The sequence below is a fragment of the Cebus imitator genome, unplaced genomic scaffold, assembly GCF_001604975.1.
Source record: "Cebus imitator isolate Cc_AM_T3 unplaced genomic scaffold, Cebus_imitator-1.0 Scaffold64, whole genome shotgun sequence".
In the NCBI taxonomy this organism is placed as follows: Eukaryota; Metazoa; Chordata; class Mammalia; order Primates; family Cebidae; genus Cebus; species Cebus imitator.
In genome coordinates, this window is record NW_016107379.1 from 7,012,251 (window position 1) to 7,025,890 (window position 13,640).

Consider the following 13,640-nt stretch of genomic DNA (forward strand, 5'->3'; position numbering starts at 1 on the left):
TGAGACAAAGTCTTGCTCTGCTGCCCAGGCTGGAGTGCAGTAGTGACACAGTCTTGGCTCACTGCAACCTCCACCTCCTGGGTGCAAACGATTCTTCTGCCTCAGCCTCCCCAGTAGTTGGGATTACAGGTGTGCATCCCCACGCCCAGCTAATTTTCTTCTGTATTTTCAGTAGAGATGGTGTTTCACCATGTTGGCCAGACTGGTCTCTAATTCCTTACCTCAAGTGATCTGCCCACCTTAGCCTCCCAAAGTGCTGGGATTATGGGCATGAGCACCATGCCCGGCCAACAGTACTTTTCTCTAAGATAGAATCACAGGGGATTTTTCTCTTTCTGCTTATCTGTACTTTTCTAAAAGTTCTGCCATGAACATGGGCATTTTTTATGGAATAAACAAAGTTTAAATGTTGGCTAGATCAGTGTTTCTCAAACTATGCATAGGAAAAGATTCGTTTTTTTTTTTTTTCTTTGTATTTCCAATCTATTGATTCTTTGATAAAATGAAATAAAATAAAATTATTACTTTTTAGAGACAAGTCTCCCTCTGTTGCCCAGGCTAGAGTGTAGTGGTGCAGTCATAGCTCACTGCAGCCTTGAGCTCCCAGGCTCATGCCATCCTTTTGCTTTAGCCTCCTGAGTAGCTGGACTACAGGTGTGCACCACCACACTGGCTAATTTTTAAACTTTTTGTAGATACAGGGTCTTACCACGTTGCCCAGGCTGGCCTCAAACTCCTGGGCTCAAGCAATCCTGCCACCTCAGCCTCCCAAAGTGCTGGGATTACAGGTGTGGGCCACTGCACCTGGCCCATGAAAGTTTCTGAAGACTTACTTTCATTTCTCTACTTACCTTCTTGGCCAGCAGGGATTGGTGAACCATGCTGTGAGTAGCATTGGGCTAGACAGAGGGGAGGCAGGAATCTGGAAGAGCTGTCTTCCAAATGTGACCATCTCCTGAGGACAGGGACCATGTCTCATGTGGCACCCATCACCCCCCACAGACACAGCCTGCAGCCAACACCCCAGGAGCCCTGTGCCCACTGGCCCACGCCATGCAGCCCCAGTCCATTCTGCACAGTGGCTACTTCCACCCACTGCTTCGGTCCTGGCAGACAGCCACCGCCACCCTCAATGCCTCCAACCTCATCTACCCCATCTTTGTCACGTGAGTCTCCAAGAATGGGCCAGGCCTCTGCTCTGCCGGTTGGGGTTGGGGAGGGAGTGTTGACTGGAGCGGGCATCAGTATTGCTGGGCATGGCAAAGTGAGCGGTCAGCTTGAAATTCAAGGTATTGGAAGCAGCCAACTTGGATTAAGGACAGGAATCTTAGGAACAAAACAAGCTTTGAAAGAACTCAGTCATTCCATTTGGAAAATTAGAAGAATAACCCTTGCCTGCCATCCTGAGTTCTTGCAATAGGACAGAATCTGAGAAGGTGCTCTGTGGGTTGTAAAGTGCTATGTACCTGTAAGGGATGGCAGTCGTTATTGTTAATAATAACGGCCGGGTGCGGTGGCTCATGCCTGTAATCCCAGCACTTTGGGAGGCCAAGGCGGGTGGATTACCTGAGGTCGGGAGTTCAAGACCAGCCTGACCAACATGGAAAACCCCATCTCTACTAAAAATACAAAATTAGCCGGGTGTGATGGAGCATGCCTGTAATCCCAGCTACGTGGGAGACTGAGGCAGGAGAATCACTTGAACCCAGGAGGCGGAGGTTGCGGTGAGCTGAGATCGAGACAATGTACTCCAGCCTGATCAACAAGAGTGAAACTCTGTCTCAAAATAATAATAACAACAATAATAATGCAGACATTTACTGAGTCCTTGCTGTGTACCAGGTACTATTCTAAGCACCTACACACATTTTGTCATTCAATTCTGAGAGCATTTGTATGAAGAAGCAGTAGATATCCTCCAGGACATCAGCTCCATGCCGGTAGGGATGTTTGTCTATTTTGTTCACTGTTGTATCATCAGGGCCTAGAACAGTACTTGGCACATAGAATTACTCAATAAATATTTGTTGAGTGAATGAATTCACCCATCATACAGGTGAAGGCCTGAGACTCAAAGAGATGATAGAACTTGGCCACAGTCACCCAGGCAGTAGACTGGGATAGGAAGCAAGGACCTGCTGACTTCAGAGTCCAAGTTGTTAACCACTAATTCCTTCCTGTAACTGCTGTTCTTTTAGTCCAGCTGCTACTGTTGTCACTGTTACTCTTGTTGTTCCTATTATTATTTCAGGCCCTGGGCTTGGCCAGGCAGGGAAGCCAGACACTGGATCTCACCCTCCTCCCACCATCTCCACACCCATATTTCTTCCCTGCTTCCCAACCATCCCTCTCAGGCATCCCCTCACCACTGGCCCTTCCCACAGCCACCAATCCATATCCCACCCCCCACTCTTGCAGGGATGTTCCTGATGACGTACAGCCTATTGCCAGCCTCCCAGGAGTGGCCAGGTAGGAGATGTGGAGGTGGGGGCAAGAGGGTGGTGGAGGGAGAGATTCCACAGGTGGAAGTGCCGGGAGGCAGAAGCGGACCCAGGAGGTTGAAGATGCGAACAGGCAGACATCAGCTCAGTAGAGGGAAGGGTTTTCTCAGGGCCAGAGCTGTTCCGCAGTGGAAGAGGCAGCCCCATAAAGTCATGAGCTACCCATCACCAGAGGTGTCGCGGCAGAGGCTGTTGCAGAAGGGAGCTGAACTGCAGATGGGAGTTTAATAAGAGGGCCTCGGAGGAACCTGCCACTGCGGAATTGCAGAGCTCTGCTACTCAGGGCCTCAGTCTTCCCTCCTATTTAGTGGGTGCATCCCTGCCCCTTCCTCTCCTGGAGGCTCACCCTCCTGGTGCCATATGTAGCTTGGCTCCAAACAGAGGCACAGTGTGGGGGGTCCAGAGGACCTCTGCCTGGGACCTGCCTTCCTTCAGCCCCTCTACCCGTGCCCACGCAGGTATGGTGTGAACCGGCTGGAAGAGATGATGAGGCCCTTGGTGGAAGAGGGCCTACGCTGTGTCCTGATCTTCGGTGTCCCCAGCAGAGTTCCCAAGGTGAAGAATCGAAGGAGGGGTTAAGAAGGAAGATTGTGCTCACGCCCATATTTCCAGCACTTTGGGAGGCCAAGGCGGGTGGATCACTTGAGCCCAGAATTTTGAGACCAGCCTGGGCAACATGGCAAAACCCCATCTCTACAAAAAAATACAAAAGTTAGCCGGGTGTGGTGGTACACACCTGTAGTCCCAGCTACTCGGGAGGTGGAGAGGTGGGAGGATCACTTGAGCTCAGAAAGTTGAGGCTGTAGTGAGCCAAGATCGTGCCAGTGCACTCCAACCTGGGCAAGACCCTGTCTCCAAATACATACATACATACATACATACATACATACCAGAAAAAGGAAGGGAGGTTGGGTGAGGGTGGGCTGAGGGTCCACACTGACTGCATCCTCACTCCAACCTGGTGCTGGCCCTGGGGCCACAGGTGAAGGGACATGAGCTTTCTTACCCAGGGGCTGTGACAATAAAGGAAGGAGAGGGTCAGGGCTGTGCTCTGTGATGGCTGCTGTCCTGCCTTCTGAAGCTACATGTAACAGACACACTGTTTGTCCCTCCCCTGCCCCTAGGACGAGCGGGGTTCCGCAGCTGACTCCGAGGAGTCCCCAGCTATCGAGGCGATCCGTCTTTTGAGGAAGACCTTCCCCAACCTCCTGGTGGCCTGTGACGTCTGCCTGTGTCCCTATACCTCCCATGGTCACTGTGGTGAGCTCCCTTCCTCCCAACCAGCCCGCTGCCACCCACATTCCCACTGCCCACTTCTCACCAGGGTGGGGACAGGCCAGGGTCCAAGGTGCTCCCCAAAACCCAGCCATCTGTCCTGCAGGGCTCCTGAGTGAAAATGGAGCATTCCGGGCCGAGGAGAGCCGCCAGCGGCTGGCTGAGGTGGCACTGTCATATGCCAAGGCAGGTGAGTGAACCACCAGCAGGAATGGGCACCTCTGGGTCAGGGAGGTGGCAGAGTGGCTGGGAGGGTCCCAGAGTTCTGAAGGCCCCCCTCTGCCCTGCAGGATGTCAGGTGGTAGCCCCGTCGGACATGATGGATGGACGAGTGGAAGCCATCAAGGAGGCCCTACTGGCACATGGATTCGGCAACAGGGTAAGGACAGGAGTGCAGGGAGCAGCGTGGGGCCGGGAGGAGAGAGTCTGCACCAGCCCAGCCCCCATGTGTGCTAAGAATGACAGAACTGCTGGGCGTGGTGGCTTGCACCTGTAATCCCAGCACTTTGGGAGGCTAGAGCAGGTGGATCACTAGAGGTCAGGAGTTCAAGACCAGCCTGGCCAACATGGTGAAATGCCATCTCTACTAAAAACACAAAAATTGGCCGGGCGCGGTGGCTCAAGCCTGTAATCCCAGCACTTTGGGAGGCCGAGGCGGGTGGATCATGAGGTCAAGAGATTGAGACCATCCTGGTCAACATGGTGAAACCCCGTCTCTACTAAAAATACAAAAAATTAGCTGGGCATGGTGGCGCGTGCCTGTAATCCCAGCTACTCAGGAGGCTGAGGGAGGAGAATTGCCTGAACCCAGGAGGCGGAGGTTGCTGTGAGCCAAGATCGCGCCATTGCACTCCAGCCTGGGTAACAAGAGCGAAACTCCGTCTGAAAAAAAAAAAAAAACACACACACACACAAAAATTAGCTGGGCGTGGTGGCAGGCGCCTGTAATCCCAGCTACTCGGGAGGCTGAGGCAGGAGAATCGCTTGAACCCAGGAGGTGGAGGTTGCAGTGAGCTGAGATCACGCCACTACAGTTCATCCTAGGTGACAGAGCAAGACTCTGTCTTGAAAGAAAAAAAGGATCACAGAGCTGAAGACAGTGCTGAATGAGGCTTTGAGGAACGTGTCAGCCTCTGGGTCTCTTGACGGGGAAATCAATCCCAGTGCTCCAACAGGACCAGACAGACACCCTCCTTCCCAGCCTAGGGCCTTTCTCTCCCTGCCACATCACCCTGGGACTCCTGGCAAGGACCGACTGAGCCAAGACCCCCATTATCTCCCCATAGGTATCAGTGATGAGCTACAGTGCCAAGTTTGCTTCCTGTTTCTATGGCCCTTTCCGGTGAGCAGGGGTGGGCAGAGGCCTGCTGTTAAATCCCTGGCCCGATGGCCCAAAGCTGGAGCCCACCTTGATGACTCTGCTTTGCAGGGATGCGGCTCAGTCAAGCCCAGCTTTTGGGGACCGCCGCTGCTACCAGCTGCCCCCTGGAGCACGAGGCCTGGCCCTCCGAGCTGTGGTGAGTAACTAGGGCTTGAGTGCCACCCTCAGCCCCCTCCCAGGCACCGCCCATACTATACCCTCATCCCTTAGGACCGGGATGTACGGGAAGGAGCTGACATGCTCATGGTGAAGCCAGGAATGCCCTACCTGGACATCGTGCGGGAGGTAAAGGACAAGGTGAGCACAGGCCCGAGGTAAAGGGGGATCAGGGGGACGGGACAGAGTTTTCCACAGACTCTGGAATCTCAGAGTTGGAAGCAGTCTGCCCTTGAGCAGGACTCCCCCAACCCTGCCCAGGAACCACCATGGCCTTGTGTGCCAGGGCTGGTAGGAGACTCAGACAGCCCTGCTCTAACTGTTCAAGAGTGGGCCAGGCTGCCAGCCGCAGTAACCCAGGGCACGGGGCTCAGATGGTCACAGACTGAGCAGGGGGAAGGGACACTCCCGGAGCCACACCCACCCTCCATTTCAGCCTGTCTGCCTGTCTGCTTCTCTGCAGCACCCCCACCTCCCTCTCGCCGTGTACCACGTTTCTGGAGAGTTTGCCATGCTGTGGCACGGAGCCCAGGCTGGGGCATTTGATCTCAAGGCCGCTGTACTGGAGGCCATGACTGCCTTCCGCAGAGCAGGTAAGCAGGCAGGGGCGGGGTGTTTCGACCTGCGCCTCAGGGACTGTAAGCACTCTGCCTAGACCGGGGAATGAAGTCCTGAGAGTTTGGAGTCTCATGGTGGGAATTGCTAGTGATCGAAACAGACACAAATTGAGGAAGAGATATGGAGCTGCAGCATACAACACGGCACGGTGAAGAAAGCAGAGCCCTCCGTTAATTTTTGTTTGTGAGAACGTGGGCGAGCCACTTCTCCGAACCTCAGTGTCCTCATCCATAACTGGATAACCGGGGATAAGATACCTGGTGCACGGTTGTCCTGAGCATTCAATGAGGTAATACCACTCCATAAAGGGGGCTTGTTTTGTTAGATTGCACACCAGCATGGGAAGAGAACTTGCATCTAACCTATTTCCTTCACGGTGCCTTTTATACTTTAGCAAACTGAGGTTCCAAAATTAAAAATGACTTGCCCAAGAAGTAGAGCTACCCAAAGCCAGGCTTCATCTTTCTTTTACATCTTTCTTTTTTTTGAGACGGAGTCTTGCTCTGTCACCCAGGCTGGAATGCAGTGGCACGATCTCAGCTCACTGCCACCTCAGCCTCCTGAGTTCAAGTGATTCTCCTGCCTCAGCCTCCTGAGTAGCTGGGATTACAGGCACCCACCACCACACCTGGCTAATTTTTTGTATTTTTAGTGGAGACAGGGTTTCACCATATTGGCCAGGCTAATCTCAAACTCCTGACCTTGTGATCCACCCGCCTCGGCCTCCCAAAGTGCTGGGATTACGGGCGTGAGCCACCATGCCCAGCTACCAGGCTCCATCTTAATGTGGTGTGCCCACAGGCTGTGCCTCTTCATGGTAGCCCTCTTCCCCACCTGGCCCTCCCATCACAGAAGGTGTGCTCAGAGCTGATCACCACCCCCACCACCCCCAACTTTCTGCATCTCTCCCAACACAGGTGCTGACATCATCATCACCTACTACACACCCCAGCTGCTGCAGTGGCTGAAGGAGGAATGATGGGGAGAGTGCCAGACCTGAGAATCAGAACTTTAAAAAGTTCCCAGGGCCGCAGAGAAGTGAAAACCAAAGTAAATGCTGCTTTTAGAACTGTGCCCTCGTGCCCTCTTCCTGCTTACATGCTGGTGGGCCCAGCAGCCCTTGGTGGTTTTGCCGGCATGCTAACTCTTAACAACTCGCAGCTGCATCCTATGGGCTTTCCCAAGCTTCCCTGCCCCTCCCCTGGATCAGCCCTGAGCTGACCTCAGCTCACTCTCAGCTCTTTCCTCTAGTGTGGCTTCAGCTTGAAAGCAACCTGGAGTTGGGGCACAGGCTTGGTGGGGCCTGGCTGGGGGAGGGTCTTGGAGCATTAGGGGAAGAGGAGGACAGTGGCATCTTGGGGACTGAGAAGCCTTGGAAAGCTTCTGGCAGCAGAGCAGGGTGTGGGACTGAGACCTAGATCGATATCCCTGGGTTAGAGTGGAAATGTGCTGCGATTCCACTGGAAGGCATTTCCCACACAGGCCAGAGGTTGCCAGGCTGCCTGAGGTCTCCTGTTCTGCCCTGAACCATAAACCCAGAGAAGAATGCCTCATTAGCAGCAGAAATATTGCCTGAGGATCAAAACTTAGAGGCAAAGAGGGAGTTCCTGATTGCTGGAGATGCTACCACCAGAAACACTTTTTATTCAAGAGATACTTTTTGAGGCTCTGCTCTGCTCCTCGGTTCAGGGCTGGGTCCTGGGAATACAGCAGGACAGACCTCAACTTGTCTCTTCAGGGAAATTATACAAAGAGAATAGGGGAGACAGCTAAGAAGAAAACAAGAAATAAAGCAGTTACACATTGTGATAAGTGCTTTGAAGGAAAGAAGGGGTCTGAGACAGAGAACAGCAGAGAAGGGGCCTCTCTTGAAACCGTGGTTGGGGCCAGGCGCGGTGGCTCATGCTTGTAATCCCAGCACTTTGGGAGGTGGGGGCGGGCAGATCACAAGGTCAAGAGTTTGAGACCAGCATGGCCAATATGGTGAAACCCCATCTCTACTGAAAATACAAAAGTTAGCTGGGTGTGGTGGCGGGTGCCTATAGTCCCAGCTACTCAGGAGGCTGAGACAGGAGAATTGCTTGAACCTGAGAGGTGGAAATTGCATTGAGCTGAGATCATGCCATTGCACTCCAGCCTGGGCAACAGAGTGAGACTCCATTTCAAAAAAAAAGAAAGAAAGAAAGAAAGAAAGAAACAGTGGTTGGGAAGGAGGCAGATATGCACCAGTGATGTGGTGACAGGTGCTGTGAAGGAGGACACCAGGCTCTGACCTGCTTTGAAGGATCAGAAAATACTTCCCTGAAGGGCTGACATTTGAGCCTAGACTTGAAGGGTGAGCCATCAAACTAAGACGTAATTGGGGAAGAGCATTCCAGGGAGAGGGAAGAGTTGTGCAAAGTCCCTCGGGCGCCTAGCTGGAGGAACGCAAGGCTGGGCTGTCTGGAGCACTGAGAGCATGGCCCGAAATGAGAGAGACAGACCAGGACCAAACCATGCAGGGGTCAAGGGCCACATTCGCCTTTTCAGAATGACTCAATCAAATTTGCAGTTTGTAGAAGTATTTTAACATTTCTATGGCAAAGTGCAGATGAAAAGTATTGACGGCATGAACTGGAGGGGTGACAGTGGGGATGGAGAAAGTGGAACGGATGTGGATGTGTTTAGAAGGTAGATTAGATCTCAGGGATGAGTCTGGCTTGAACTTCTGGGTGGCTAATGCATCATTTACTGAGACGGGGAAGGCTGGATGGAGGAACAGAAGCAGAGTCAGGGTGGAAGGAGAATACTTAGCTTGAGACATTTTGCAATGAGGAAGCCACATCTAGAGAGCTTATGTGACTCACTCAAGGCCACTTAACAAGTTTGTGGCAGAACTGGGTTAGAACCACACAGGATACAGCCAAGCTGGGATTTGAACCCATAGTCCAACTCTAAGGCCTCTGCCCCTAATCACTGTACCATACCACCTGCCAATAATCAGCAGCAAATTTATAGGTCTAACAATGTTATACCCCTCCACTTATGTGATGGGTTTACATCGTGATAAACCCACCATAAGTTGAAAATATGATCATATGTCAAAAATGCATTTAATATACCTAACCTACCAAACATCATAGCTTAGTCTAGCATTCCTTAAACATGCTAAGAACACTTACATTAGCCTACATTGGGCAAAACTACCAACACAAAAATGGTAATAAAGTTATAAATGTAAGGTCAAAAATCGTGAGTTGAATGATCATAGTTCGGGGACATCTGCAGTTACCTCCACTAATAGGGGGAGACCAAGGAGACCAGGCAACTTCTTGGTTGCAGGTGATGGAGATCCAGTTTGAAAGCAAAGAAGGACATGACTGGCTTTCTTTTTTGTTTTTGTTTTTGAGTCAGAGTCTTGCTCTGTCGCCTAGGCTGAGTGCAATGGCATGATCTTGGCTCACTGCAACCTCTGCCTCCCAGGTTCAAGCAGTTCTCTGCCTCAGCCTCCTGAGTAGCTGGGATTACAGGTGCCCACCACCACACCCAGCTAATTTTTGTATTTTTAGTAGAGACAGCGTTTCACCATTGTGGCCAGGCTGGTCTTGAACTCCTGACCTCGTGATCTATCACCTTAGCCTCTAAAAATGCTGAAATTACAGGCAAGAGCCACCATACCCGGCCATGATTGGTTTTCATAACTGGCTTGTGATAAGGACAGGTGTGGTTGGACCCAGGGTCGAAGGTCTCATGGAGGACTCTGTCACTTTCTAGCTCTCGTCTGTGTTTGTCCCAGGTTAGCTTTACACTCAGGTGGGTTTTTGCCCACCACTTGCCAGCAACACGATCCTCAATAACTCTAGGCTTAAATAGTCTTTAAGATTTGTAGGCCGGGCGCGGTGGCTCAAGCCTGTAATCCCAGCACTTTGGGAGGCCGAGGCGGGTGGATCACGAGGTCAAGAGATCAAGACCATCCTGGTCAGCATGGTGAAACCCCGTCTCTATTAAAAATACAAAACATTAGCTGGGCATGGTGGCGCGTGCCTGTAATCCCAGCGACTCAGGAGGCTGAGGCAGGAGAATTGCCTGAACCCGGGAGGCAGAGGTTGCGGTGAGCCGAAAACGCGCCATTGCACTCCAGCCTGGGTAACAAGAGCGAAACTCCGTCTCAAAAAAAAAAAATAGCTGGGCATGGTGGTGCGTGCCTGTAATCCCAGCTACTCAGGAGGCTGAGGCAGGAGAATTGCCTGAACCCAGGAGGCAGAGGTTGCAGTGAGCCGAGATCGCGCCATTGCACTCCAGCCTGGGTAACATGAGTGAAACTCCGTCTCAATAAATAAATAAATAAATAAATAAATAAATAAATAAATAAAGTGACTTTGTTTAAAAAAAAAAAAAAAAAAAAAGATTTGTAATCCCAGAGGAAGATCCTTTCTGTCCCATCACTTACATACCAAATCTCCTCTTCAGGTCACATGGTCCACTCTTGGCTCAGTCACTGTAAACAGTGGGATGGGAGATGGGGGTGCCATGACTGACCAGGTAGGCCTCATTACACAGAATGCTGTTGAGGACCGAACTTTTGCACGAGTGGTCTCCTTGGCCTGGAATGCTTTTCCCCTAAATCTATATGGGTGTCTCTCTTGTTAAGATCTCAGCTCAAAGTGTCCCTCTCTCTGAGAAAACTGACCCAATATCCAATCTAAAGTCATTCTTGGAGCCAGGCACAGTGGCTCACACCTGTAATCCCAGCACTTTGGGAGGCCAAAGTGGGTGGATCACTTGAGGTCAGGAGTTTAAGACCAGCCTGGCCAACATGGTAGAAACCCATCTCTACTAAAATTACAAAAAATTAGCCAGGCGTGGTGGCAGACACCTGTAGTCCCAGCTACTTGGGAGGCTGAGGCAGGAGAATCACTTGAACCCGGGAGATGTAGGTTTCAGTGAGCTGAGATCACACCACTGCACTGGGCGACAGAGTCAGACTCTGTCAAAAAACAAAACATAAAAAGTCTAGTCAGTCTGTATTAATCAGGATTCTGGTTCAGTGGATATAACAAAAGCCAAAATAATGATAGCTTGAGATGAAAATGTACTTCTCTCTAAGCAATCCAGGGCTGATATGTCAGCAGTATGTTGTGAGCGGTCTCAGCTTTTGCCTTGTTCTGTCATCGTCAGCGCATCTTGGCCTCCATCTCATGAACAAAGATGGCTGGTGCTGGGCACAGTGGCTCACACCTGTAATCCCAAAGTGTTGGGATTAAGTGTGAGACGGGTGAATCACTCTAGTCCAGGAGTTTGAGACTAGCCTAGGCAACATGGGGAAACTGTCTTTACAAAAAATACAAAAATTAGCTGGGCGTGGTGGCGCATTCCTGTAGTCCCAGCTACTCAGGAGCCTGAGGCAGGAGGGAGCCCAGGAGGCCAAGGTTGCAGTGAGTTGTGGTTGCACCCCTGCACTCCAGCATGGGCAACAGAGTGAGACCCTATCTCAAAAAACAAAACAAAACAATGGCTGGGCCAGTTCCCATCATCAGGTCCTCTTCTTCAGCCAGCAGGAAGAGGAGAAGAGCAAGTGGACAACATGGCCCTTCTTTATGATGTCATGACCCAAAAGTTGCACACATTTCTGTGTACACACTGTTGTCTCAAATTAGTCACATGGTCATGCCCAGTTATAAGGGAGGCTGGAGATAGATAGTCTAGTGGGACAGCCATATGCTCAACTAAAATTCAGGAGTTCAGTCACTAAGGAAGATGAAGTGAATGGATAATGGGGCAAATGGCCATTTCTCCCTAATGGAGGTTCTTGGGATCACAGAAACAGTGGCCAGGATGTTAAAGAAAAAAGGTCCTTAGAAACTAGTTGGGAGGCTGAGGCAGGAGAATCTCTTGAACCTGGGAGGCAGAGGTTGCAGTGAGCCAAGATCGTGCCACTGCACTCTCCATCCTGGGGAACAGAGACAGACTGTCTCAAAAAAAAAAAAAAAAAGGTATTCTTCAGTCACTCTGTATTAATCAGGATTCCAGTTCAGTGGATATAACAAAAGCCAAAATAATGATATCTAGTTAAACACCCTGATTTTATAGATGAGGAGGCAGACCCAGAGAGACTTGTCTGAAATTAGAGAGCAAGCTAGTCAGTGGCAGACGAAGGCTGGAATTCAGGTCTCTTAACTCCAAGCCCAGTGCTCAAAACTTGGGAAGGGGATGGAGATAGTGGCTCACACCTGTAATCCCAGCACTGTAGGAGGCCAAGGTGGCAGGATGGCTTGAGGCCAGGAGTTAAAGACCAGCCTGGGCAACATAGCAAGACCCCATTTCTACAAATTTTTTTTCAATTGAAAATAAAACTAGTGAAGGGATTCGTTTTAGAGGGACTTTACCTTTATATGTATGATTTCTATTCATGTATTATATGTAACAAGGATATATTCATGTGTGGCTATGTAAATAAAAAGTGAAAACTTGACCAATACATATATGAAGAGATGTTATCTTCATTAGTGGAGAAATTGAAGTTAAAACCACATGAGATACCACAATACATCCATAAAAGTGCCTAATACTGGCTGGGCGCGGTGGTTCATGCCTGTAATCCCAGAACTTTGGGAGGCTGAGGCGGGCGGATCACAAGGTCAGGAGTTCGAGACCAGCCTAGCCAACATGGTGAAACTCCGTGTCTACTAAAAACACACAAAAAAAATTTGCCAGGTGTGGTGGCACACACCTATAATTCCAGCTACTTGGGAGACTGAGGCAGAGAATCGCTTGACCCCAGGAGGCAGAGGTTGCAGTGAGCTGAGATGGTGCCACTGCATTCCAACCTGGGTAACAGAGTGAGATCCTGTCTCGAAAAATTTAAAAAGTGTAATAAACAAAATTGGAGATAACCCAAATGATCTTCAACAGTGTAATGGAATATTACAGGTGTGAGAATGGATTAACTACAACTACACATAGCAACATAGATGTATCAAATACAATTTTGGCAAAAGATGCAAGGCATAAAAGTGCAGGCTCTATTATTCTGTTTACATACAGTTCAAAAACAAGTAAAAATATTCAATTAGAAGTCAAGATAGTTACCCTTTTGGGTGGTAAGCGACTGCAGTGGACAGGCTGTGTAGGGTTCTGGAAATTGTTCTTTTTCTTGGCCTGGGTGCCGGTTGCATAGATATGTTCACTTTGTGAAAGTTCACATTTTGCATATTGGGAGACTGAGGCCCAGAGAGAAAATTAATTGAATGGAGAGCTCACAGACAGACAGGTGGCAGAGCTGGGACCAGAACCTAAGGAGTTAGGGTTTAGGTGACCCTGAAAAGTGGACAATATCAGACATTCTTGGATTCTGTGAAATGCATTTGGACCTCTGGTGTCCCAATCACCCTTCCCACCCCCACTTCTGCTTCATGCTTACAACACAAAACCAGTTTTTCAAGTGAGTCCCCAAGTGAGTTGGGCTCTCTCTTGCAGGGCCAAAGTCTGTGACCCTGTACTTTGTGTTTCTTCCCAGGCGTGAACCCAGTGAACAGACCAACTTGAACACAGGAGAATGTTTTGTTTTTTAAGAGTTGAAAGGGCCGGGCGCGGTGGCTCAAGCCTGTAATCCCAGCACTTTGGGAGGCCGAGGCGGGTGGATCACGAAGTCAAGAGATCGAGACCATCCTGGTCAACATGGTGAAATCCCGTCTCTACTAAAAATACAAAAAATTAGCTGGGCATGGTGG

The 13,640-nt window shown here is 50.3% G+C and overlaps 1 protein-coding gene across 1 annotated transcript in view; it reads left to right on the top strand.

The window, feature by feature from the left end:
- Positions 1 to 7,005, top strand: part of ALAD (aminolevulinate dehydratase) — a 13,209-nt gene extending 6,204 nt beyond the window's left edge. The window contains exons 2-12 of the mRNA XM_017530329.2: positions 1,003 to 1,166; positions 2,419 to 2,469; positions 2,960 to 3,056; positions 3,626 to 3,761; positions 3,883 to 3,966; positions 4,067 to 4,155; positions 5,063 to 5,118; positions 5,206 to 5,293; positions 5,368 to 5,454; positions 5,777 to 5,906; positions 6,849 to 7,005. Of these exons, the coding sequence (XP_017385818.1) occupies positions 1,054 to 1,166; positions 2,419 to 2,469; positions 2,960 to 3,056; positions 3,626 to 3,761; positions 3,883 to 3,966; positions 4,067 to 4,155; positions 5,063 to 5,118; positions 5,206 to 5,293; positions 5,368 to 5,454; positions 5,777 to 5,906; positions 6,849 to 6,910 (993 nt within the window). The 5' untranslated portion in view covers positions 1,003 to 1,053 and the 3' untranslated portion in view covers positions 6,911 to 7,005. The remainder of the gene's footprint in view (positions 1 to 1,002; positions 1,167 to 2,418; positions 2,470 to 2,959; positions 3,057 to 3,625; positions 3,762 to 3,882; positions 3,967 to 4,066; positions 4,156 to 5,062; positions 5,119 to 5,205; positions 5,294 to 5,367; positions 5,455 to 5,776; positions 5,907 to 6,848) is intronic.
- The last annotated feature ends 6,635 nt before the right edge of the window (positions 7,006 to 13,640 follow it).